Source organism: Hylobates moloch, unplaced genomic scaffold (assembly GCF_009828535.3).
Source record: "Hylobates moloch isolate HMO894 unplaced genomic scaffold, HMol_V3 SCAFFOLD_9, whole genome shotgun sequence".
NCBI lineage: Eukaryota > Metazoa > Chordata > Mammalia > Primates > Hylobatidae > Hylobates > Hylobates moloch.
Window position 1 is genome coordinate 122975563 of NW_026652284.1, and position 26982 is coordinate 123002544.

Sequence of the window (26982 nt, forward strand, 5' to 3'; positions counted from 1 at the left end):
TGCCCCCCGTCACAGAAGAATCCTCCAAGGCCTCCCAGCCGGGGCTCCTCCCTCTTAGAAGCTGCCCTGAACTCTGTCCTGCTCCCCTAATCTTGAACCCTAGGGTGGGGGTTTTGAATAATGTCTGTCATTCAGTTCAACAGCAAGGTATGGTGAGAGCTGGCGGCTTCATTTTTGGAAGCAGGGAGACAGAGAGAGAGAGAGAGAGGTTTATGAGAGTCCTCATGAGACACAGCTCATGACGGAAGTGAGCCTGAGCTGCGGTGAACCCTGTCGCTGAAGAGACAGCTTTCACTCTGGGTCTTGCAGAAAATACAACTCTTTATTAAAATGTATTGCCCTGAAAAATGGGCAGTGTGACTTACTTATTCTGGGTAAAGTGGGTTGCAGGTGGCAGGGCTGAGCCTTGGGAGGGCGCCCCTGCCCACAGGCCAGAGGCCCCCCCTGTGCAAAGGAGCATGTGAGCCTGGGGACCTGCCACCTCCCCATGCCTGTCATGGTTGCCACCCTGCCCAGTTCAGGGTGTCTCTTCACCAAGAGTCAGGGTCACGGGAGGATGAACCCAGCTCCTGGTCCCACAGATGTGCGCTCAGTTCTAGTGTCCCCTCTGCCTAGTTGTGAGTCGTCAGCGGCCCCTGCCTGCTGAGCTCAGCCCCCATCTGCAATGAAGAGGTGACACCAGCTGCCACCACCACCCCCAAGTCCAGGTTTCTCCCCATCCCCAGCCTGGCCAGGCCTTCCTGCCCTTCAGATGGCTGTAAGGATGGCACAGCATCCAAGCCCAGGGCTCCCTGCCATGGAGCCCACAGAGTGCCTGGCTTCCCTCAGGGACCCCAGGGGAACCGCAGCACCACATGGGCAAGATCCAGGCTTCGGCCACCCCCTTAAGAGAGAGGACCACCTGGCCCACTCATGTCTGGGAGGAGGCTGCCAGCCAAGGGAGAGCCTGAGCAGTAGCCTTGGGGAAAGGTGGGCAGGTGGCTCTCCCACCCAGGGAAGGGCTGGCATCTGGGCCATCCTTACAACCCTCAAAGCCCTGGACATCTCCCCTGCCCTATACAGGCAGAAAAGCCTTTGGCCTCTAGGACCTGGGCAGGAGGAAGAGAACTGGGTGTGAGAAGAAGGGGAGGCCAGAATGGGAGGCTGGTGGAATGGGGGCATCTGCTCAAGGCTCATCCCAAGACCTCAGAAGGGAAGTGGGAAGAAAACAGTTCCTCGTGAGGCAGCCCCTTTCCACTGGCCCTGCAGCTGCACATCAGACCCAGCCTCTGCCTGCCCCTCCCTGTGTCCAGCAGAGCTGACCTCTGAGCCAAGCCTGCAGTCAGCTTGTCTAGGGTGACGATGAGGCTACGTGAGGGTGCCGGTGGCTCCTGTCAACCTAAAACAAATCAGGAAATATGGAATATGGTTAAATGTAGTTTATTTGCACACAGTGCTTGAGAAAGGCCAACAGGGTACACAGATTCCAAAGAATGGAAGTTAGTGCTCCCAAGTGGAGTGGTTTAGGGGCCATTTATATAGATAACATTTGGGAAGCTTAGTGGGGCTTCAACACTGTCCACACAGGCCAGCACATCCAATTAGGTGGGGCTGTGTTCTTTTCGGGAGAGGCATATTGAACACGGAGGGTAGAAGAGTCATGGGGTCTTCTGTGCCTTCTGGTCTGAGTTGGGTGCAAGGTAATAGAGAGAGAAAGGTCCATAACCGGGAGAGGAGGAGGGCTTCTCTCTCACGTCATTGACTATTAATTGTGAACCTCAAAAACCTGAGACGGGTCTCAGTTAATTTAGAAAGTTTATTTTGCCAAGGTTGAGGACACACACCCATGATACAGGCTCCGGAGGTCCTGACGACATGTGCCCAAGGTGGTCAGAGCACAGTTTGGTTTTATACATTTTAGGGAGACATGAGACATCAATCAACATGTGCAAGATGAACATTGGTTCGGTCTGGAAAGGCGGGACAACTGGAAGCGGGGAGGGAACTTCCAGGTCTTAGGTAGATAACAGACAAATGGTTACATTCTTTTGAGTTTCTGATTCGCCTTTCCAAAGGAGGCAATCAGAGATGCATCTATCTCAGTGAGCAGAGGGATGACTTTGAATAAAATGGGAGGCAAGTTTGCTCGAAGCAGTTCCCAGCTTGACTTTTCCTTTTAGCTTAGTGATTTTGGGGCCCCAAGATAGGTTCCTTTCACATTTTCCCCCTTTTCTTTTTTAAAATCTTTTGGAGAAAGCATTTTAGAAGAAAATGGGTCTCTGGTCTCAGGTTTTGTCTGCTCTCTCATGGCTAGGATGGTTTATTCCTGTACAGTTAGGTCCAGAATTATTAGAAAAGCTCATTTTTAGAATGAGCTTTGTTGTGAAGTCTCTTGTCCTATGAAAAGAAAATAGGGGGAGGAATGGAGAAAAACAACAACAAACAAAAGAACAATCTGGGAAAAATCAATATAGGCCACATTACTCTGAAGCCCATACATTAGTAGGCAGGTATGAAAGTGGCTTACGTATGTAAATAGGTTGCTGTTGTTTTCTTCTGAAGTTTAAGTTGCCTAGCTTCAGTTCACAGGGCTTTATGAAAGCACAGCTTAGTTTTCAGTGACTCCAGATCAGGAAAAATGGGGGAAAAATGCAGAAGAAAACACCAAAAACATTATTTTGAAGAGTTGTAGCCAAGAAAAATTAGAATTAAGTCAAAACTGTAGAAAATAATAAAAACTTTAAAACATTAGGCAAGACTAGAATCTAACAACAGGTGTACTATAGGTTTTGCAACATAATTTTTCTTTCTCCAGTTTCCCATTTTTAGTAAACACAAATCATGGTAGGACTAGCTTTCTTTATTATACTTGGCCTAATTATTTGTATTCAGTGCAGCAAGAATAATTATTTTTTACATAGGCTTTTTTTTTTTTTTGACGGAGTTTTCCTCTGTCACCCAGGCTGGAGTGCAGTGACATGATCTCAGTTCACTGCAACTTCCGCCACCCAGGTTCAAGTGATTCTCCTGCCACAGCCTCCTGAGTACCTGGGATTACAGGTGCATGCCACCAAACCTGGCTAATTTTTGTATTTTTAGTAGAGATGGGGTTTTGCCATGTTGGCCAGGCTCATCTCCAACTCCTGACCTCAGGTGATCCACCCACTTCGGCCTCTCAAAGTGCTGGGATTACAGGCATGAGCCACCATGCCCAGCCTACAAAGGCTTTTAAATTGGCTTTGATGGAACTTTGTCTCAAATAAGACTTTTTTAAAGCTGAGTGCAGCCATGGATTCGTATCATCAAATATCTATGAGTTGGGAGATCCTCTTCTCCTGAGGTTCCAAGATAAAACTTGGGGCTGGTGGGCCTGTCAGAAAGTGACATTCTTTACCTACCACAGGTCAGGAAGTCTGTACAGGGGCTGTGTAGACAAACATGAGGCCAGTTTTCTCAAGGGGCTTTTATTGGCTCTGTAAGTCAAGTTTGATTCCTTAAAGGAAAGCACACCATTCCAGTCAAAGCCTTGGTAAAATACCCAGTTTCTCCAAGTGTGTCCTCTCATACATAAAAAGAGATTCTTATTGTACTTATGTAAATAATGTATTGCCACAAATAGCTTCCAAATTCTGGAGAAATCAGGTAGAGGAAAAAGAAATATGTTATAAATTTTGTTCATAGGAAGATACTAAATTGTTAAATGCTGTTAATCACTCAAAAGAAAAGTTTCCCTGGTTCTGAAAAAGGAAAACAAAGGATTAGCAACATTTTAAGTGAAAAGTCAAAAGGATTACTTCAGTCTTGTAATAGTTCAGTTGCTGTAGTTAATTCCTGCTCTGCTTGACATTCCTGAACATTTCAGTTCTCCAAAGGTCCTGAAAGTTTTTCTTTTATTCTGATGTCACCATCTCCAAAGCTATTAAAAACTTGTATGCAAGAGCAGCTGTTGTAGTTTTATAGCTTTTTATAAAATCACCTTCTAAGAAGGACCAAAATAAGACAACAATTGTCCATGAATGACAAAAGGTTTTAGGGCAGCCACAGTCAAAAGCACCATTGACAAGAAAATTTGTTACCTCTGTGGCACATAATTTAACATAATAATTATAATTATTACTGATAATGTACACTAAGTCATATCAGAATTATAGGAGTTTCCTATGATTTGGGAACACATACCAATAACATATTTATACAAACACATCCCAAAGAAACCCAAACACCATTTCATATTTGACAACACTTCCTATATAATTTTTATACCAAATAAGACAAATTATGTCATTTTTGGACTTTATGGAACTTAATATCTTAAAGGATTAATTAGGTCAGAAAAAGACATAATTTATAATTTGATTTTGAAAGTTTGTCAAATATCAAAGGTTTAAAACACTTGATATCACAGGTTATTGTAAAATAAGTCATTTATTTAACCAAAGTGCTAACTCGAGGATTTCAAAAAAGGTGAAAATCTTCCTTCTTTCAGAGAAAACTTAATTTTCCAAAGAATAAACCCTAATAAAAACAACATGTAGCCAATTACATTTGTTTTTCAAAATTTTATAAACAATTTATAAAATTTTAATCTTGACCATAATAAGATATAATTTTCATAAGCCTTTTATAAACTTTATAGCCTTAATTAATTAAGGAGTCAGTTAATGCTTCCAGAAAACCTTGTTAATCTGACACAGGGGTCCATATGCTGGTCTTGCATCAGTGTGCTTTTGACATTAATGATTTATTTATAGAGAAACAGCTTATTTTATCTCTCAAAATCAGCCCTTACAATCTCACACACCCACCTCTTCATGATAGTCCCTGGGCCTTGAGGAGTTGAACAGCTTTAATTTCTGGCCCTATGTCTCAGGAATGCAGTTTATTTTGAATGGCATCTTCTACTGGGTCTGAAGATGGAGCTTTAATTCCTGTCAGTGTTTAAAATTTAGCAGGACTTGGTGTTCTTTTTAGATCCAGGAGTCAAAGCCCTGAAACTCAATGTCACAAGTACTTTAAATGCACATACAGAGAGATACATGGATGTAATAACTTTAATTTTAAAAAACATTAATCTCAGTTTTTTTCTAAGCAAACCAAAACTTAATAATAGTATGAAAACTTGATCACATAAAAGTTTTTGGTTTTTAAAAAAATACACCCTCTTAGGCCAGGCGTGTTGGCTCATTCCTGTAATCTCAGCACTTTGGGAGGCCAAGATGGGCGGATCACGAGGTCAGGAGATCGAGACCATCCTGGTTAACATGGTGAAACCCCGTCTCTAATAAAAATACAAAAAAATTAGCCAGGCATGGTGGCAGGTGCCTGTAGTCCCAGCTACTCAGGAGGCTGAGGCGGGAAAATGGCGTGAACCCAGGAGGCAGAGCTTGCAGTGAGCCAAGATCGCACCACTGCAGTCCAGCCTGGGCGACAGAGCAAGACTCCATCTCAAAAAAGAAAAAAGATACATCCTCTTATTCTGACTTACACAGACCATTCATATCATGCTTGGACTTTTTGGGTTGACCTGAATATCCCTCTTTTATAAACAACCACTCATTTTACTGTAGGACTAAATTGACCATACAGAATTCTGTCTCATATAAAATTATTTCTCTTTAAGCTTTCTTACCAAAGTAAAACCCTTTTATTTTTATAACTTTCTTTACATCTATTTCCTGGTTTCTTTTACCTTGTTTTATGCATGACCTTTAAATAAGCTTTGAATGAGAGAAAAATTGCTCACCTTTTTTTAAAAGGACACACTTTTTTTTAGAAAGAATGTTTTCCTATATTTTTTATTGGAAAATCCCCAAATAATGAAATATCTATTATTTAATTTAACTTTAGATGAGTTTGCCTACAAGTATTTATCCCATTACATTTACCTAATTATTTTAATTGTTCACCTAAATTATTTATGAAAACTACAATAGTCATCAATTAAAGTTACAGAACTGCCACTGCAAAATTATTACTAACACAGTGAAAAAGATTTGACCTAACTGACTCCATCTTGCCTTGAACCTCCAAGCTGTCCTTTTTCATTCCTGGGTGTAGGTCAAACTAACATTGGGAGGAACTTATAGTTTAGCTTTAAAACAAAGGTGATAACAAACCCTACTAGCTGTGGACTAGACCACCTAAAACCACAAGATTAGAAGTTAATGGTAATCTTGCTAAATTCAAGATGTAGCTGTTTTTATTAAATCAATATCAATGTCTTATTAAAGATTACACAAGCAAAAAATCATTGTTTTGGGCTTGGTTTATAGTTTTGTAACCCCTATGCCAAATTTTGACACCTTATAGTATTTGGCAGGGAGAAGTATAAAATTGCTTTAAAAATGCAAACAAAAATGTATGCTGGCAATTCTCAAGACATTTCTAATATTACTTTACCAATAATTTTAAAGCTAGCTTATTTATTAAAGATTTTACTTAAGTTACATAAACTTCAAAAAATGTTTGATTAGTATTTTCTTTTTTCCTGATAAAGTATTTGATTCAAGTGCTTTTATTTTCTTAAGCCAATTAATCAGAGCTCTTTTATATATTTTCAATAGTGAAACATTGTGTATATAACACATAGTCATATTAGTCATACCAATAGAAGTACATCTTGTAGATTCCTAAGACCTCCTTTTTTTCCTTTATCTTAGACTTGCAAGCTCTTGAGAACCGGTTTTATTACCCTGGCAGTTGTCAATTAAATAGCCTTAAGTTTGCATATTGAAGGAAATGACTCATAGATGAAAAAGCAAACGGCAGAATTTACATCTCAAGGTATAGACAGAAAAAGCCTGGTGGTGCTAGGGGAGATTAAAGATGCATGCCAAATCAAACATAAAATTTATAGAAATCTATCATATGATTGTGTAAAGAGACAACTTTTGTTTAAAGATTACCTATGTTCTTGACTGGATCTCTGAGCTCTAGACAGAGCCCACACTGAATCCTGGGTCTCCACAAAGGGAGAATGACTATGAGACTAGACCACATGATGCTTTTACAGTGCACTTAAAAATTTTTTTCTTAATGAAAAAAATTATTCATTAAGAAAAAGTGAAGGGGGGGGCGGTGGGAGTTGTACAGCAAAATAAATGTTAAATCTCAACCAAATTTTCATAGGTTTGGCTATGTCCTCACCCAAATCTCATCTTGAATTGCAACTCCCACAATTCCCACATGTTATGGGAGGAACCTGGTGGGAGGTAATTGAATCATGAGGCAGGTCTTTCCCATGCTGTTCTCGTGATAGTAACTCTCATGAGATTTGATGGTTTTAAAAACGGGAGTTTCCCTGCACAAGCTCTCTCTCTTTGCCTGATGCCATCCATGTCACACACGACTTGCTCCTCCTTGTCTCCCCCCATGATTGTGAGGCCTCCCCAGCCATGTGGAGCTGTAAGTCCATTAAACCTCTTTCATTTGTAAATTGCCCAGTCTGGAGTATGTCTTTATCAGCAGCATGAAAATGGACTAATACAGTAAATTGATACCAGTAGAGTAGGGCACTGCTGAAAAGATACCCGAAAATGTGGAAGCGACTTTGGACTGGGTAAAAGGCAGGAGTTGGAACAGTTTGGAGGGCTCAGAAGAAGCCAGGGAAACGTGGGAAAGTTTGGAACTTCCTGGACTCTTGCTGAATGGCTTTGCCCAAAATGCTGATAGTAATATGGACAATGATGTCCAGGCTGAGGTGGCCTCAGATGAAAATGAGGAGCTAGTTGGGAAGTGGAGCAAAGTGACTCTTGTTATATTTTAGCAAAGAGACTGGTGGCATTCTGCCCCTTCCCTGGAGATGTGAGGAGCTCTGAACTTGAGAGAGATGATTTAGGATATCCGGCAGAAGAAATTTCTAAGCAGCAAAGCATTCAAGAGTGACTTGGGTGCTGTTAAAGGCATTCAGTTTTATAAGGGAAAGAGGGCATAAAAGTTTGGAAAATTTGCAACCTGACAATGTGATAGAAAAGAAAATCCCATTTTCTGAGGAGAAATTCAAGCCAGCTGCAGAAATTTGCATAAGTAACAAAGAGTTGAATGTTAATCCCCAAGACAATGGGGAAAATGTCTCCAGGGCATGTCAGAGGTCTTCACAGCAGCCCCTCCCATCACATGCCCAGAGGCCTAGGGGAAAAAGTGGTTTCATGGGCCAGGCCCAGGGTTGCCATACTGTGTGCAGCCTAGGGACTTCGTGCCCTGCATCCCAGCCACTCTGGCCATGGCTGGCTGAGAGGGGCCAACATAGAGCTCAGGCCATGGCTTCAGAGTGTGCAAGTCCCAAGCCTTGGCAGTTTTCACATGGTGTTGAGCCTATGAGTCCACAGAATTCAAGAATTGAAGTTTGGGAACCTCTGCCTACATTTCAGATGTATGGAAATGCCTGGATGCCCAGGCAGAAGTTTGCTGCAGGGGCAGGGCCCTCATGGAGACCCTCTGCTAGGGCAGTGTGGAAGGGAAATATGGGATCAGAGCCCCCATGCAGAGTTCCTATTGGGGCATCACCTAGTGGAGCTGTGAGAAGAGGGCCACCATCCTCCAGACCCCAGAATGGTAGATCCACTGACAGCTTGCACTGTGCACCTGGAAAAGCCAGAGACATGAAGGCAGCCGGGAGGGAGGCTGTACCCTGCAAAGCCACAAGGGTGGAGCTGCCCAAGACCATGGGAACCCACCTCTTGCATCAGCATGACCTGGATGTGAGAAATGGAGTCAAAGGAGATCATTTTGGAGCTTTAACATTTGACTGCCCCACTGGATTTCAAACTTGCACAGGGCCTGTGGCCCCTTTGTTTCAGCCAATTTCTCCCATTTGAAATGGCTGTATTTACCCAATGCATGTACCCCCATTGTATCTAGGAAGTAACTCACTTGCTTTTGATTTTACAGGCTCATAGGCAGAAGGGACTTGCTTTGTCTCAGATGAGACTTTGGACTGTGGAGTTTTGAGTTAATGCTGAAGTGAGTTAAGACTCTGGGAGACTGTTGGAAAGGCATGATTGGTTTTGAAATGTGAGGACATGAGATTTGGGAGGGGCCAGGGGTGGAATGATATGGTTTGGCTCCGTGTCCCACCGAAATCTCACCTTGAATTGTAACTCCCACAATTCCCACATGTCATTGGAGGAACCTGGTGGGAGGTAACTGAATCACAGGGTCAGTCTTTCCTGTCTTGTTCTCATGATAGTGAATAAGTCTCCAGAGATCTGATGGTTTTAAAGATGGGAGTTTCTCTGCACAAACTCTCTCTCTTTGCCTGCTGCCATCCATGTAAGATGTGACTTGCTCCTCCTTGCCTTCCACCATCATCATGAGGGCTCCCCAGCGATGCAAAACTGTAAGTCCATGAAACCTCTTTCTTTTGTAAATTGCCCAGTCTCGGGCATGTCTTTATCAGCAGTGTGAAAATTGACTAATACAAACACATTTCTAAGTGTCTAAACTACAGTCTCCTTAAAAAACAAGGGTAGTCTCTGTTGCAATAACTATTTTAGTTTAAAAAATCAGGTACATAATACAAAATTAAGTGGTTTAAGGACTGAAACAAACTTGTCTGTTTCAATTCTTGGGGTTCCATAAGGAAAAACAGAGGTTTCTCCCCCAAAAGGAGTCTAGCACCTTCTCCATTTTCTTTAAGGAACTCCACGCTATTATAAACTATTTTAGGTCTCCTGTGCAGCAGAGGGTGCAAGAGAAAGGAGAGACAGCAGAAGTAAATGAAGAAACTAGAATTGAGTCAACTGCAAAGAAAAAAATCTTTGTTCAAATAAAAGACAAGGTTCTAGGAGAGGAAAAAAACAAAAACAAAAACATGAAGTTCCTTTAAAAACACACACATACACACATTTTGGATGTTAGCTTTAATTTATCTGACTTTTAACCACTGAGCTCCTTTAAAAGAAAAAGTTTTAAAATCTCATTACCATATTTCAGCTAGGACAAATTGCTGCTATTTCAGAAGTACCAAGTATCAAACCAGAAAGGACTTGATTTAGGAACCAAACCCAGCTGTCATGCTGGAAAAAAAAAAAAAAAGGAAGGCAGAACCTTAGGCATTGAACTGCAGTGTGGGGTAACAGCCATTGCTTTCAGTTTGGCCTGGCTAGCAAAAAGGTGGTCTTGTTATGTAAATAAAGCCCCTTAAGCAGTGAAAATCAAAAATCAATCATTTTTTTTTTTTTTTGGTGGGGATTTAGCCACTTCAGAGGCCTTGTTCCCCATAATTTGAAACTTTCCTTCAGATTTGATAAAGTCAGATAGAGTTGGTCAAACCCAAGGGGAAAAAGACTGAAACAACAAAAACAGAAACAAACAACAACAAAGAGCAAAGCAAAACAAATGATTGCACAACTTATATCATTACGGAGTGCTCTAACAGTAAGGAGAAATTAAGACCAGCTGGCTGTTAATTTTAACTTTGGCCAAGACAAACCCCAATTCAGTTACTTACCTAGGGATGGATCTCAGGCTGAAGACTGCTCTCCACCATCCTAGAAGCAGGAAAAAAACCCGCATCTTCCCTGTTGGAAATGAGCTCAAACTCCATAAAGGAGTTACCTGCCTTCCATCGTCATAGAAGCAGAAAAAAACTTGCTGTCTTGTGTTGGAAACAAGTAAAACTCCAAAAAAAAGGGGGGCGGTGGTGGGAGTTGTACAACAAAATAAATGTTAAATCTCAACCAAATTTTGGGAGATCAGGGATTCTCTGGAGGGGGTGCTTCCAGGCCTCAGTAAATTGCCCTATTGGTTTGAGCCATAAAGATAACTTGAGCCGGTACTAAGCACTCATAGGAGATGTTTTCAAAGGTCAGGGGCCTCCACTCAGAATCCCTTTGTGATTACCAAAATGTGATCCCAGAAAATCTGAGACAAGTTTCAGTTAATTTAGAAAGTTTATTTTGCCAAGGTTGAGGACACACGCCCATGACACACCCTCAGGAGGTCCTGATGACATGTGCCCAAGGTGGTCAGAGCACAGTTTGGTTTTCTACATTTTAGGGAGATATGAGACTTCAATCAACATATGTAAGACAAACATTGGCTCAGTCTGGAAAGGCGGGACAACTCAAAGTGGGGCAGGGGCTTCCAGGTCATAGGTAGATAAGAGACAAATGGTTGCATTCTTTTGAGTTTCTGATTAGCTTTTCTAAAGAAGGGAATAAGATACGCATTTATCTCAATGAGCAGAGGGGTGACTTTGAATAGAATGGGAGGCAGGGAGGGGCCCATTCCATAGGCCCCTCCCCACCAAACTTGAAAAATCCTCACCTCTGAATTTTAGAGGAGGCTGATTTAAGTAATAACTGCTCTAAGCAGTTCTCAGCTTGACTTTTCCCTTTAGCTTAGTGATTTGGAGCCCCAATATATTTTCCTATCACATAATCAATTTACAGAACAAGAAAAAAAGAAAAAGAGAGGTGACCTATAGCTGGAGAAGAGGAAGCTGCAGCTGCATGCTGCACGGTTATGCCACACAGCCACATTTCCTTCTAGGCTCAATGTCATTTCCAGGGTTCCAAAAATTGATGATGTTCATTCATTTTTTACACCCCTCTGTGCAGGCCCCAGTACCGGCCCAGACTGGCCAGGTACCCCACACTGCAGAGGGGTATGCAGCAGCTCCCCACAGGCCTGGCTTGGGCCACGTCCATCAGCAGGCAGACCATGGTGAAGAGATGACCTTTGCAAAAATTTTAAGTGCAAGAGATCTGACCTAACCAACTCCATCTTGCCTTTAACCTCCAAACTGCCCTTGATCACTTCTGGGCACGGGCCAAGCTAACTTTGGGAGAAATTTAGTTTGTAATTTAAATGATAATAGCCCTTCCCACAACTAAACCACCCTTGTAATACTAATGAAAGGCCACCAAGTTAAGAGGATGAGAGGGGCCTGGATTCTGCTAAGATGTACGATAACTCTTGTCCCAGAGGTTACAAGATCTTCAACTTCTCCAATTACTCCTGCAGATAACATCACTATTGTAGAACCTAGGATTGGCCTTTTAAGACGTATTTTCAGACAGGGTCTCATTCTGTTACCCAGGCTGGAGTGCAGTGGCAGAATCACGGCGCAGTGCAGCCTTGACCTCCTGGGCTCAAGCAGTCTTCCTGCCTCAGCCTCCCAAGTACCTGAGACCACAGGGATGTGCCACCACTCCTGGCTATTTTTTTTTTTTTTAATGTTTTGTAGAGAAGAGGTCTATGTTGCCCAGACTGGTCTCAAGCTCCTGGGCTCAAGCATTCCTCCTGCCTCAGCCTCCCAAAGTGCTAGGATTACAAGTGTGAGCCACTGTGCCTGGATACACTTTTGCATTGCTGACACCAGATGGCTCTACCAGGACCAGCAGACCAGCAACTCCTTGGTAGCTCTCACCCAAAAGTGGACTCCGTGCACAAGGACCTTTTCTACACCCCTATGATTGCACCCCCCAACCAATCAGAAGCACCCATTCCCTAGGCCCCTGCCCACCAAACTGTCCTTGAAAAATTCTCACCTCTGAATTTTAGGGGAGGCTGATTTAAGTAATAAGAAAACTCCAGTCTCCCATTTAGCTGGCTCTATGTATATTCAACTCTTTCTCTATTGCAATTCCCGTCTTGGTAAATTGGCTCTATCTTGGCAGTGGGCAAGAAGAACTCATTGGGCAGTTACAGTGGGGCTGACTGGCACATGAGAGTGGTGGGACTGAGAGGCCTGGGAGCCTCCACCCTGCAGGGTCTGCTGATTGGTATCAAACGAAATAAACCACAAGGTCGGGTGAAGCTGCAGGGGAGGAGCAGCAGGAAGGACACTGCTCTGCGGCCCAGCACAGAGCACCCCCCACATGGTGTCCATGGCCATTCTAGTGTACCCTGAACTCTCACACTACTCCAACCCTCACAGCACACCTGCTGCCCTCCTGGGGTGCTGGCCTCCCTTCAGGGAAGGGGAGATTCTGGGCTTACAAAGATCAGGACAGTGGCCAGGGGAAAGATGTGACAGGCCCTGGCTCCCTCCCCGCTGATGTCTTCCCTCTCCAGCCAGACTCCAGCCACTCCTTGCTAAGGGTCCAGCCTGATTCTGCTGAGCAAGGAATGTTTGTGAGGCGTCCAGGCTGGAGGCCAATGTGGTCCCTGTGTCTTGGTGGGATCCTGTCACCCCACCCCCAGGGTTACCCCAGAGCAGGCAATTCAAAGAAGAGGGCTGTACCCAGCGCTCAGGAGCACAGACTCCCACCAGCCCTCCTCAGCTGGCAGAGCCCACCTGACCTTCCTGGGCCCTCCCTGGCTGGCTCAGCTCTCTCACTGGGCATCTGGAGTCCTCCCCATCCCAGAGTCAGGCACAGCCAGTGCAGGTGCCACCTGCTTAATGCTGTCCTGCCCAGGTGCCCTGCCCAAGCCCCCGGCCACCCCCCTGCTCAAGGGTCAAGGGGCGCAGCCTCCTGGGTGCTGATTTGCTGCAGCCGAGAGCCTTGAGCTGCCCCAGGCCCTCCCCAGTGAAGATGAGGCCGAGAGCAAGCAGAAGACTCAGGCCTCCCAACTGAGGTGCCTCTCTCAGCAGAGAGCTGCACCTCTGGAGAAGGTCAACTGAGGAAGCTCCTTGCCCTGCCAGCCTCGGGATCCCTTCTGAGGCTCTGCCTGCCTCAAGGGGTGGCTTTGAGGAGGCCTCCCCTGCTCAGCCTCCTATGGTGGCTTCATGGGCTTCTCAAGCCACAGCTGGAGCCATGGGGGCTGCCCTCAGGTGACCACCTCCAGGCTGGATCCCTCTCTGCCTTTGCATGCCCCCTTGAAATGGGTCCTAGTAGTGCCAGTTCTCCTTCCCCACCAAGGGCTGCTCCAGGTTACTGCAAACACAGAGACCCTGGGGGCCAGCACTGACTTCAGAGGTGGCACCATTCAATGTCCTCTGGTGGTGACCTTGCTGTGACCGCTGGCCTGGGGCCCCTGAAGAGCTGACACCCCACAGACACCATGTGTTAGGCACTGTGTGAAGGTTGGGCCCTGCAGAGTGGCCCCACACGATTCAGACATTCTTGAGAGTGAAAGGGGTGTTATTAGCAATTGTTCCAGGACAACAGGTGCCTCCAGGACTGCCCAGGGAAAGCAGGACACAGCAGCACCCCAGGCGCATCCAGCTCAGCACAGCAGGAGGCTGGCAGACACAGCCAAGGCAGATGCCTCCAGAGGCCAAGAAAAGCAGGGAATCACAGGCAACAGGCAGGGGAAGGGATGCAGTGAGATCCTGGGCTGTGGAGTAAAACGGCTCTGGACTCCAAACTCTGACCATCCCTGTTGCTCCTGAGCCTCAACTGCTCATCTGTACAACGCGGATGGCACTAGTGACCAGCCAGGTGTCAGGAAGATTAGATGAGTTAAGTGCCACCAGAATGTGGACAGCACAGGCCCCACTAAGTGTGTTCTGCCTCCTTTGCTGCTTTTACACTGGGTATTTTCCAATGTAGCGTTTTAATTTAATGATTTTTTTCACTCTATTTTTTGAATTATTTCTTTAGTGGTTGTTCTAGGGATCACCATTCACATTTTATCAGAACCTACTGTGGATCTGCGCTAATTCCAGTGAGAGACAGAAATGCAGCTCCTGTGCAGCTCTGTCCCCTTTTCCCTTCTGTGGTATTATCGTTATACATATCACATCTCTAAATGTTACAAACCCAGCAGTATGTTGTTATTATCCTTATGTAATGTCAAGCTTTCTGAAGAAGCTGGGAGACAAAAGAAGACCAAGTACATATTTATAGCTTTTGCCACATTAACTTTCCTTTTTATCGTTTCTGGTTCTCTATCTGTTCTGTGAATTTGAGTTACTAACTGGACTTACTTCCTAGCCAGATTATTTTGCTTCCACCCATCTCCTTTGGGTTATTATTGACAAATACATTATATTTCTATATGTGATAGGCCCAACAATGTTATATTGTTTTATACAATTGCTTTTTAAATCAATTAAGAAAGAATAAATGTGCACTTATACTGTTTTATACAACGATACAAGTACCCCTGCAAGTGTTGTTTTTAATGTGGATTTAAATTACCTTCTGGGGTCATTTGCCTTCAGCCTGAAAGACTTCCTTTTGTCTTTCTCATAAGGTGGGCCTGCTAGCAACAAATTCTCCTGGCTTTTGTATGTAGTATCTGGGGTCATCTTTAAATTGCTTGCTTGCTTGCTTATTTATTGATTGACTGATTGATTGATTGATTGATTGAGACAGTCTCACTCTGTTGCCCAGGCTGGAGCGCATTGGCCCCAATCTCGGCTCACTGCAACCTCTACCACCTGGGTTCAAGCAATTCTCCTGCCTCAGCCTCCCAAGTAGCTGGGATTACAGGCACATGCCACCATGCCAGGCTAGTAGACAGGGTTTCGCCATGTTGGCCATGCTGGTCTTGAACTCCTGACCTCAGGTGATCCATCTGCCTCAGCCTCCCAAAGTGCTGGGATTACAGGCGTGAGTCACCATGTTCAGCTGCTTAAATTTCTGAAAGCTAGTTTGGTGGACATAGGATTCTTAGTTAATAGTTTTTTTTGTTTGTTTTTTGTTTGTTTTGAGCACTCTGAATATATTATCCCTCTACCTTCTGGCCTCCATTGTTTCTGATGAGAAGTCAGCTGTTGATCTTACTGGGGTTCCTTTGTAAGTGATAAATCATTTTTCTCTGTTTTCAAGATTTTCTCTTTGGTTTCCAGCAATTTTACTATAATGTGTCTATTTGTGGATCTCTGGTTATCCTACTTAGATTTCATTGAGCCTCTTGGACTTGTAGGCTAACATTTTTCAAAAAATTTGGGGATTTTTCAGCCATTATTTCTTTAAACATTTTTTCTGCTCCCTTCTGTCCCTCCTCTCTTCTGGTTCTCCAAGTGTATGTTGGTGCAGTTCGTGTGGTATCACACATTTCTCCAAGGCTCTTTTCTTCACTCTTTTTACTCTGTTCTTTGGATTGCATAGTTTCTATCACTCTATCCTCAAGTTCACTAATTCTTTCTTCTGCCAGTTGAAATCTACTGTTGAGCTCAGCTTGCCTAGTGAATTTTTCATTTCAGTCATTGTACTTTTCAACTCCAGAATTTTCACCTGGTTCTTTTCATTTATTTTGAGACAGGGCCTTGTTCTGTCACCCAGGCTGAAATGCAGTGGCACTATCACAGCTCACTGCTGCCTTGACCTCCCAGACTCAAGCAATCCTCCCACCTCAGCCTCCTGAGTAGCTAGGACTATAGATGTGTGCCACCACACTGGTTAATTAAAAAAAAAAAAAAAAAAATTGTAAAGACAAGTTCTCACTATGTTGCCCCAGGCTGGTCTCGAATTCCTGGACTCAGATGATCCTCCTGCCTCAGCCTCCCAAAGTGCTGGGATTACAGATGTGAGTCACTGCACCAAGCCTGTTTTTGTTTTTTGATACAAAACATATAATTTCTACCTTCTTAATCTCCATTTGAGGCAATATTGGCTCACACCTTCCTTTAGTTTTATCACCTTTAGTTCTTTAATCAGAACGTCCTTTAGTTCTTAGACCATATTTATGATGGCCACTTTGAAACCTTTTTCTTTTAAATCCAGCATCTTGCTCTACATAAGCAGTTTCTATTACCTGCCCTTTTCCCCGGTGTATGGGCCATACTTTCCTGTTTCTTTGCATGCCTCATAATTATCTGTTGAAGAGTAGACATCGTAGGTAACCTATTGCAGCAATTCTGGATACTAGCCAATGCAATCTAGGACTATTTTCCTACTTTCTTTGCTTAGTGACCAGCTAGACTATTTTAGTGGCATCTATTTCCCACCCCACATCCCAGAGCCTCTGACTGCATCTCAGTTTTTCTCCTCAGGAGCACAGCCTAGGTTATGCCCTCAGTCACCCTGGATGACAGTGGTTTGAAAGTGTTGCAAAGCTCTTTGTTTTCCCTGACCACATCCAGCTAATAAGCTCCACTAATAATCAGCTGATTGTTCTACTGTTTTAAATGCTGCCCTGGACATAAACTGCTTCACAGGTTAATCCAATCAAATTTGGGCTCCTTTGAAGGGATAGTTCCTGAAGTTAGTGTTTGTGATACTTTTACTAGCCAGACTATATTTTTGGCATATATCTCCAATAAATCTACTGATTTACCACAGCTGCCTTTCTCTGTCACTTCCACTGTTTTTGAGAGCACCCTTAGGCTTGAACTTCACACCCTTACAAATGAAGTCAGTTCCTGTGGGGAGCAATGTGGAGCTCTCTGTTCTATGGCCTGTTTCTCCAGTGGCTCTGCTGTTTGGGGTGGTGACAATGTTGTATCTCCCCAGCTTTGGGAGCTGAGTGTTTGGTGGGAGGGGAATCAGCAATCCCAGGTTTTCTGGGCTTGCTTCTCAGTGTAGACTCCCCACTCTACAGGTGAGGCCCACTAAGAGTTGTTGCCTGCCTTCATCCCTCACACCCTGAGCTCACCTCATAAATCTGTCCTGTGCCCAGCACTGCCATGAGGCAGAAGTTCTCCAACATTATATCTCTGTGGAAGCCTCTGGGGAGGGTTTAGGAATTCCCAACTCCTTTAGTGAAGTCACTGCCACACCCGCGAAGCCCACAGAACTGCCTGGACCTGAAGCTGGCTGGAACCTCTGCTCTCTGCTTACAGAGATTGGGGGAGCTCGGACATAATTGCTGGAGAGGGGATGAAGGCACAAGACCTGGTCTGACTTGCACTGCTAGATGAGTCCCATACTCACTCACCCATCCTCTACAACCATGCTACCCAGACCCCTTGTAACTAGTTGTACTTATATGACTGGGACCTGGCTCGAGGGACAGGAGCAGAAGTGGTGTGCTTTCTGGAGGCAGACACAGTGGTGGGGATTAGAGCAGGTGTCCTGTAACATCTTCAACCCTCTGGCTCCCTTCATGAAATACACATGGCATGTCTTGGTCTGTTTGCATGGTTATAAAGTAACATCTGAGGCTGAGTAATTTATAAAGAAAAGAGGTTTATTTGGCTCACAGTTCTGCAGGCTGTACAAGCAGCACGGTGCCAGCATTTGCTTCTGGTGGGGACTTCAGGGAGCTTCCACTCATGATGGAAGGCAAAGGGCAGCAGCATCACATAGCAAGAGAAGGAAGAAGGGAGGGAGGTGCCACCAGACTCTTTAACAAACAGTTCTCATAGAAACTAATCAAGTGAGAACTCACTTGTTACCACAAAGATGGCACCAGGCTATTCATGAAGGATCCATCCCGATAACAGGAACATCTCCCACCAGGCCCCACCTTCAACACTGGGGATCAAATTTCCATATAAGATTAGAAAGGGATAAACATCCAAACTGTATCATGGCAGGAGGAGCCTGGCTCTGCCAGACATTTGAGCTGTTTCATCAGCCCTGATTTCCTTTCTCAACTAGTATGTGTGCAAGCACTAAACTGCTATCTTGTGTACACAACTCCAGGGTCCCTCTGTTATTGGCACTGGGTAGGGTATGGTGGGAATCCCCCAGGCCCTGGCCATGAGGTGCTGCATATTTATCGCCTCTGTCTGGGTCATGGTGGGCAGTGTGGGTCTGCCTCCCCTTCTAGACCAGGTGAACCTTAATAATAGGTGCATGTCTTACTCATTCCAAGTCCCCCAGGGGCCTGGCCCATGACTGGCACTGAGGAGTCGGGGGCAATGGCAGAACTGCCTGGACCTGAAGCAGACCTCTGTTCTCTCCTTACTGCCTGTCTCAGTCAGTTTGGATTGCTATAACAAAATACCACAGGGCTAGGTGGCTTAAACAACAGAAATTAATTTCTCACAGATCTGGGGACTGAAAGTCCAATATCGAAGGCACTGGCAGTCTGGTGTCGGCTGAAGGCTTTCTCATTTGCAGATGGCAGTTTTCTATTTTATTTCTTTTTTTTTTTTTAGCAGTAAGGTCTTATCATGCCTAGGCTGGTCTTGAACTCCTAGACTCAAGCAATCCTAATGCCTTGGCCTTCCAGTGCTGGGATTACAGGCGTGAGCCACTGCTCCCAGCTTGAAGATGGCAGTTTTCTTGCATGCTCACACAGCAGAAAGTGACCTCACTCTAGTTCCTTCCTTTTCTTATAAGGACTCAATCTCATCAGGGAGCCCCACCCTCACAACCTCACCTAAGCCTAGTCACCTCCCAAAGGCCCCACCTCCTAATACCACCCTCCTGGGGGTCATGGTTTCAACATATAAACTTTGGGGGGGACACAAACATGCAATCCTTAACACCATCATCAAGGAGATGGAGGCCACAGACCCACCAACACCCATAACCTCAAGGGCACTGGTGGGGACAGAGGGGTCTTACCCAGCACTGTCATGTGGCAGAAGTTCTCCAACATTATGTCTCTGTAGAGGCCTCCAGGCAGCACTTAGGAATTGCCAACTCCTCTGACGAGGTCACTACCACATCCTCAAGGCCCACAGTCTCCTGAAACAACAGAACTTTGCTGCTTCGTGGAGGAGCGTCAGTATGTCCACACCATAGGGGTGTAGTCACTTCCCTCTGCCAGGGAGAATGGGGGAGGAAGAATGGATTCCTAGTGTATTTTTTCTCTTCAGAACTGACAGCCCATCAAGGTACAATGAAATAGAAAAAAGGCTGGCCAGGTGCCAAGTCCTGGCTCAAGCCTGGCAGCTCCTCCCACTGAGCCTCATGGCCACCCCAGAGGACAGGCCTTCCTTTCACAGACATCAGAAATAGGGAACCCAAGACCTCAAGAGGGAATGGGCCCAGGGACTTGCCTTGGCTTGGGGTGGCTTAGGACCAGGGCAAGACACCTGACCCCACAGCAGACCATGCTCTGACACTGGGTAACACATTCCCTGCTCTGGACCTCAGTTCCTTTGGCTACTAAGAAGGCCCAACGATCCTGGCCTGTGTGGGATGGGGCTACCTGCAAACATAGAGGGCCTTTGAGCACCGCGTAGCTTGCTTCCCAGCCAGCCTGGGTGTGGAAATGGCCATGCTGACAGGCTCTCTGCGATAGGGCCCAGCCATGGCCAGTGGGCCTCCCAGGATCTGCCCCGGGGTGCAGGGCCTGAGCAGGGAGGCCATCGTGCTGCCTTTGAGACCAGGACCGAGCAGGGGCCATGCCCAGATTCAGAGGCTCAGGACCACCACAGAACTGAAAGGAGGTTCAAGGCCTCAAACAAGAGTGGCCCCTAAAAAGGCTGGTAAAGGAGTGTTTTCACCTCTGTTTACAGTTGAGGGCACTGCTCAAGGTCATGCAGCTGGTGAATGGTAGGGAGTGAACAGTGGAGAACATGAGGCTGGTCATCAGGAGCAGGTAGCCCTGGGTCTCCCTCTGCCTCAGCAGCTTCACACCTGCCCCTCCCTGGGCCCCGGTCTCATCTCTAAACAGGAGTGACCCCACCTCATTTCATGTCATCATAACTGCCCTGCAAGGGAAACAACAGATGTGTAAGGTCTGAGGGTCCATGTGTGGAAGCGGAGGCCGGAGCTGAGACCACATGGGCAAAGGAGTGGGCGTGTGGGGCCAGAAGCTGGGGCTCATGTGGGAGGCTGGTGGCTGCCATGGCTGCAGCTCCTGGCCCTGTGGACAGCCAGGCCTGGGGTCCACAGGAGCTGGGCAGGGAAGAGGACAAACAAGGTCTCACAGGTCCATTCTCCCCAGCCTCCCAGCAGGCAGCTGAGTCCAACGCAGTGCCCGAGAGCTCAGCCCTTGTCAAGGAGAGTTCTCAAACCCAGAGGGGGCTGGGTAAGCAGCAGAAGTGCAGAAGCCATGCCCACGCCCTGCCTCCCAGGCCAGCACCCACCCCTCACGGCTGCCACACCCACCAGCCCACGACTGTCCACATCCTGACTCCTACCTACCTCATGACCTCCCCGACCCTGATCTCCACGCCTGACCGCAAAGCACATTTTATTTATTTATTTTTTTTAAAGATAAGGTCTCTCACTCTGTCACCCAGGCTGGTGTGCAGAGCCCATAACTCACTGCAGCCTCGAACTCCTGGGCTTGGGGATCCTCCCGCCTCGGCCTCCTGAGTAGCTGGGGTTACAGGCACACACCACCACACCTGGCTCATTTTATTTTCTGTAGAGATGGGGTCTCCCTTTGTTGCCCAGGCTGGTTTCAAACTCCTGAACTAAAGTGATCCACCTGCCTTGGCCCTCCAGAGCGCTGGGATTTCAGGCAGGAGCCACCACGCCCGGCCCCCCAATAAGCACATTTATATGGGGCATGAGGTGAAGTCCCTGAGGTGCAGTGTGGATGAGTCTTGATTTATCCCAAGTTTCGCTGCCTTGTGCCACAGCCTCCCAAGAATGGATGCAGTCTACACCTTCTGCAAACCCCTGCCTCAAACCCTGTCCCTCCAGAAGCACATCCAGCCACTGGGACCCTGAACCTCCTCCAAATGGACTTTAACTGGGGACAACTGATGACAGTCCTCCAACCCCAGCGAGCTGGGGAAGCCGTGGGCAGGGGCTGCAACTTCCTTTCTTCCAATCAACCCACCACCAGCAATCAATCACTTGGCCCACTGGATAAGAACGGTGGCCTGCAGTGTCAGGGGCGGCCCAAGTCATCTCCATCGCATGCTCAGCCATGCACAGACAGGCCCAGGGCAAGGTCTGCTCTAGACTCTCCTATGCAGGAGACAGACAACTTCCAGGACAGCGTGCCTGGGGCGCCCACAGAGGGCCAGGCTGGCACAGGCAGGACAGGTGTTCTGTAAACCAACCCCAAGGCAGAAGGGGCTGAAAGACCACCTACCCATCCTAACCCCTAATTCACCATGCCACCCTGAAAGTATGGCCTCTCCTGGGCATCCTGAGGGATGGGAGCTCCCAGATTGGAGGCTGCCTGTCCCAAGTGAGGACAAAGGAGCGCCCTCAGGCCTGAGCACTCAGGTGCCACCCCAAAGATGAAGGCAGTGGTGGAAAGAGGTTCTACTAGCAGGCTGGAAGCAGCCACAGAGGTACCAAACCATATGTCACAGCACCTGCTGCCCCGCTAGCCACTGAAGAACTGAGGCTGCAACTTGTAGGGGCACTGTGAGAAGACAGGGAGTGGCTCTGGCCCGGTGCTCACAGATAAAGGCTGCGGGGGAGGGGGGGGGGGGCATTTAAACGGGACCAGAGACTTCCGCACTCTGCCCTGGCAAGCTCCAGAGCTTCCCAGGGGCCTCGGCAGCCCCAGAAACAGTGAAGAGACAAGCCTCACAGAGCTGTGCTGTGGTGTCTGGTACAGCGGGGCTCCACCTGAGAGGGCTTAGGGAAAATGATTCTGAGGCTAAAACATTCAACCACTTGAGCTTCTGAGACTGGTCAGGAAGTGAAAACGAAGTGTTTAGAGGACACGGCAGTCTCCATAAAGCGATCTGGGGGACAGAGGCAGGAGGTATGCGCCAGGCAGCTGGGCCCAGCAGCTCAGAGATGAGTACGCTCTGGGCTCCCTGAAAACCTCACTCCAGGGAGACCTCCAGCAGCGAGCCCAGGTGAGAAGGGGCTGCAGGAGGAGCAGGGCCTGAATCCGCTGGGTGGCACAAGGGATTCCAGCCACCGGGGCTGCGCCCAGAGTCAGGCTCCAGGCCTTGCTGCAGTTGGTCTGGAAGAGGGGCACCCTGAGGACACAGCCACTCACTGGGGACAAGTGCCTACCCATCAGCCCAGCATAGTCAGCACAGGAGCAGGTCAAGAGCGAGAAGAACTCAGGTCCTGAAGAGCTAAAGTCTCACAGGGACAAGCCATCTCCAGAGGACTCAGGAGAGCCAGCCAGGAGCTCGGCCAGCTGGCCTGCCCGTGCCCTCCCCAGCTGCACCCACCCAGGATGTCCTGCTGCTTCAGAGCCCTCGGGACATGTTCTAACCTCCTGTGTTGCCTCAAGCAGCTGCGATCCAGCAATCTTGGTTAAGAGGCTCTGCTAGGAGTGACACGTGAGCCCAGAAACGGCACAAAGTACACGGATGTGCAGAAGTTCCCCAGACAATGAAGCAAACAGTGCGGGTGACACCACGAAGGCAACGGGACCCAAATGGGAACTGGGACTGTCGTTCAGCACCGAGATCTTTAAAAACTATTTGGCTTTTATAATCTTCACACATGCATTCAAAGCAAGAAACACACACTTCCAGGACAGAGGTAGGGCTCTGTCAGCAATGACTTTTGCCCCTGTATCTACAGAGATGTGAAAATACGAGAAACCACAGCGAGCCAAATCCTCTCCCTCATGAGAACAGAGGTTTCAATGGAATCAACAGCAGACGCTGGAATGCAAACTACGTGCTGACTCGGCCAAATGATATGAATTTAAGAGAGGAAAAGAATTCAAGGGCAAAGCACTAAAAATAACATAGCAAGAAAAACCTATTTAGGCCGAGTGCTGTGGCTCACGCCTGTAATCCCAGCACTTTAGGAGGATGAGGAAGGAGGATCGCTTGAGGCCAAGAGTTCAAGACCAGCCTGGGCAACACAGTAGACCCTGTCTCTACAAAAAAATAAAAAGGTAGGGGTGGTGGTGCGCGCCTCTAGTCCCAGACTCAGGAGGCTGGAGCGGGAGGATCACTCAAGCCAGGGAGGTCAAGGCTGCAGTGAGCTGTGATCACACCACTTCACTCCAGCCTGGTCAACGGAGTGAGACCCTGCCTCAAGAAAAGGACAATGCACCTATTTCACGCTCGCTTAGACGAGGCTAACACTGTGGACACAGGGCGTTCTGGAATCTCAGCTGCAGGCAGTGAGTGTCGCCCGTGAAATGGAGATGCTGCAAAGCAGCTACAGACATGGAGAAAATAACCGCATCCTCTTACAACCGCCTCTGTGAAAACTGACTAGGACAGACAACTCCTCCCCAAAGTATTACTAACGCGCTAACAGCTGGGGATAAGAGCACACATACTGCTGGAAATCTAAGCAGCCTGTTTTACTGTTTTCAGTGACTTACGTGCAAACCTAAGACTAATCTCTGAATGTCTGATCAAGACGTATTCACGTAAAGGCCGTAAGTATGAAATTCTGGGCAACGTGGTACATTGGACTCTGAGCCAAAATGCCAAAATACCACGCAGGGTCCGTGTCCTCTATCCGGGTGATGAGCAGGGCCTGGTCAGCCACTCCTACTTTCTTCCCGGAAAGGAACTCTACCAAGTCAACTCTCCGTGGGGCCGCCCCACATCTTGGGGCCAGAGACCATGGGATGGGATCTGCGGGTAACAGAGGATGGTTCCAGAGTCATTCTGCTGAATGAGGCCACGACTGAAGTGAGACGTGCGGCCTGTTCAGCCGCTAGCAGGCCAAGAACTGAGTCCCAGCTCTCGGCCATCGGACCTCAGGCAACTGTGCTCGGGGTCCACCCAACACAGGGACGGCCGCCAGCCCAGCAGATAGAGCCTTCTGAGACGAAGCCTGTCCAGGGGCGATGGGCATGGCCTCCTGTCGGCCTGGAGGGCAACTTCTCTCCACGTGGACAGACAGACATCTCCACCCTCTGATACTGCAATGATCAGCCAGTGAACAGGAAGCCAGATCGGCCCAGCCTGGCCCCCATTCCAGCCAGGGTGAGGCTCTGGCTTGTTCTAGGCTAGGGTGGACCCTTCCAAAACATTTCCTCACTTTCGGATGACACGCCAAGTGATCTAAAACCTGTATTGACAGGTACCTCGGGCACGGACCATCCTGGGCACCTGAGCCACACCCGTGGGTGACCTGCTCCTGGAAGGGCTCTTGAGTGTCTGCACATGCCTTCCTGCCTCAGGTGGGGTCAGGGCACAGGACCATGCCACTCCAGGGTGTGGGGAGAAACAGGGCCAGTGGCCAGGGCAGGGCAGAGAAGCCATCAGTTGTCACCTGCTGTGGATGAGCAGGGCAAGGGAGACTGAGCTGTGGCCCCGCAGCCACCAGGGCCCTCCTGGAGGGCTTCAACCTTGACCACAGCCCCGAGGGCACCACGCCGCCTCCTCACCTGCTGCTGGCTCCGGAACACGGCACGCAGCGCCCGCAGCTGCCCCACTTCCTGCGCACTGAAGCATGGCTGCTGCTCCGCAAAGCGCAGGACTGCGTCAAAGGCCACGGCCGCCTGCTCCCAGGCCGCCTCCTCGCCCTCACCAGGATCTCCTCCGCCGTCCTGGTCAGCTTTCGGAGTCTTTTCTGAACTCCACACAACCTCTGCTGGCAACGTGGCAGCAGGGGGCCGTCCCCCTTCTGCCTCCCTTCCCGCTACACCCCAGCTGGCGGCCTGGCGCTGGCGAAGCTGGCCCGGGCAGGAGGAGCCTTCCTTCACAAGCTCCAGGATGTGCGCAAAGGACTTGTTGTGGGGCTTCGCTTGGAAGCGCTCTGCCTCCACCTCCTCCTCAGAGGAGGAGCCTTCGGCAAACACAACCGATGGCCACAGCTTCCTCCAGGCCCGCCTGAAGACGTGGCTAGGCACTGCATTCCAGGCACAGGCCACACTGAATATGGCATCATTCATGTTGTAGCGGGCGTGGGGGCCCTGCAGGGGGGCCGGAGGGTTAATGAAGTTCCTCATGAAATCTCTCCGAATGCCCTGCTCCATGGGCTGCACCAATGAGGCCACGCTGGCGGGCAGGAAGATGGTGAAAATGTTACTGGACACCAGCTCGGCCTCCTGCGGGTGAGCCCGGGAGCTGTCCAGCAAGAGAACGGCTTTGCTATCTTCAGGCAAACCTACGGTTCTGAAGTGCTCTCTCACCGAGGGCACAAAGATATGATGGAACCAGTCAGAAAAAATCTCCTTGTCCACCCAGGCGTTCCCCTGGGCCTTATAGGCGACGGGCAGGTGCTGGATGCCTTTGAAAGCCCTGGGACCGCTGCACTTCCCGATGGCCAAGGGCTTGAGCCTGTGGGAGCCCGTGGCGTTGGCACACATCAGCACGGTCAGCCGGTCCTTGCCCTGCTTGAGGCCAGGCACAGCCCCGCCTTCCGGAGTGGGATTTGGCAGGCACCGCCAGAAAAGGCCGGTCTCGTCGGCGTTGTAAACCTGCTCGGCAGACAGCCCGTGCTCGGCAGCCAAGCTCCTGAAAAATGCACAGAACTGCTCCGCGGCCTGGTGGTCGGCTGCCTGCTTTTCACTGGACGCATCTAGCTTTTTAATGCCATGTCTGGCCTTAAAGCGCCAGAGCCACCCTCCGGAGAACACGCAGGGCTCAGTGAGCTGCATCTGCTCGTAGAAGTCCTTGGCCTTCTCGATGAGCATGGGGCCTGACACAGGGACGCCCTCGGAGCGCTTCCCCAGGAACCACTCATACAGGACGCGGTCCAGGTGCTCCAGCTTGGGTGTGTGCAGCGTGCGCCGCTGCTCCAGTGCCTTGTTGGAGTCCGAGCTGGCGAAGAACCGGAGCAGCTGCGCCTTGTGCGCCCTGATGTCGTAGAGGGTGGACATGCCCACGTTGTACTCCTGCATCAGTGCCTTCCGGCTCTCGCCCTTCTCCAGGCGCGTGCAGATGTCAATCTTCTCCTTCAGGGTCAGCACCACCCTCTTCCGCTTCTCCCCTCTGCTCTTCCCGGCAGCCGGCTTGGAGGCCATGGGGAGGGGTGGCTGGTCCTAGCACTTGCAGGACACACGCCTGGCCTGGGCTGCTGCCACTACTTCCGCCTCCTCCTGCTCCCCTTCTGGGGCTCCGTCTCTCCCTCTCCACTCTGCCTGCCTGCTCTGCTGATGCTGAGCACGGGCCCCAGCCCCTCTCGGGTTCCTCACTCCACACGCTGCACCTCCTGCCTCAGGTATCCCTGGTCTTCCAGGCTCCACACACCCAGGCCTTGGCTCCTGGCAGTGCAGTCAGCTGCCAGTTTTCTCTGTGGAGGAGGTGACCCTGTCAGACTCCCCTCTGCTGCCCCACACGGCTGGAACTCCGGCCTTCTCTGTGGATACTGTGGCAGCGGCTCCCCTCAAACTCACCAGGTTTGGGGTGGTAGAGGTTTTACCGCATAAGTAGCAGGGTGCCTCTCCAGGGTCCACAATGGTATCTTCAGGCACAGCACTTCAGGGGCTGGAAAGCAGAGGGAAGAGAAAGTGATGGGGCACGCCCAGGAC

At 48.4% G+C, this 26982-nt stretch overlaps 1 protein-coding gene across 7 annotated transcripts in view; it reads right to left on the reverse strand.

Moving 5' to 3' along the window:
• Positions 1-942: 942 nt before the first annotated feature.
• The window catches only part of JRK (Jrk helix-turn-helix protein), a 29394-nt gene continuing 3354 nt past the window's right edge, over positions 943-26982 (reverse strand). Inside the window, exons 3-6 of one of the 7 annotated variants that reach the window (XR_009214855.1) lie at positions 24895-26938; positions 10430-10469; positions 4785-4967; positions 943-2601 (exon numbers count right to left, since the gene is read on the reverse strand). Coding sequence is in view for 3 of the 7 variants with exons in the window: in XM_058444075.1 (XP_058300058.1) it covers positions 19308-19472; positions 24895-26475 (1746 nt within the window). In the remaining 4 variants the exon portion in view is untranslated. The other 6 variants (XR_009214856.1, XR_009214854.1, XR_009214857.1 and 3 more) reach the window with 6 other exon arrangements.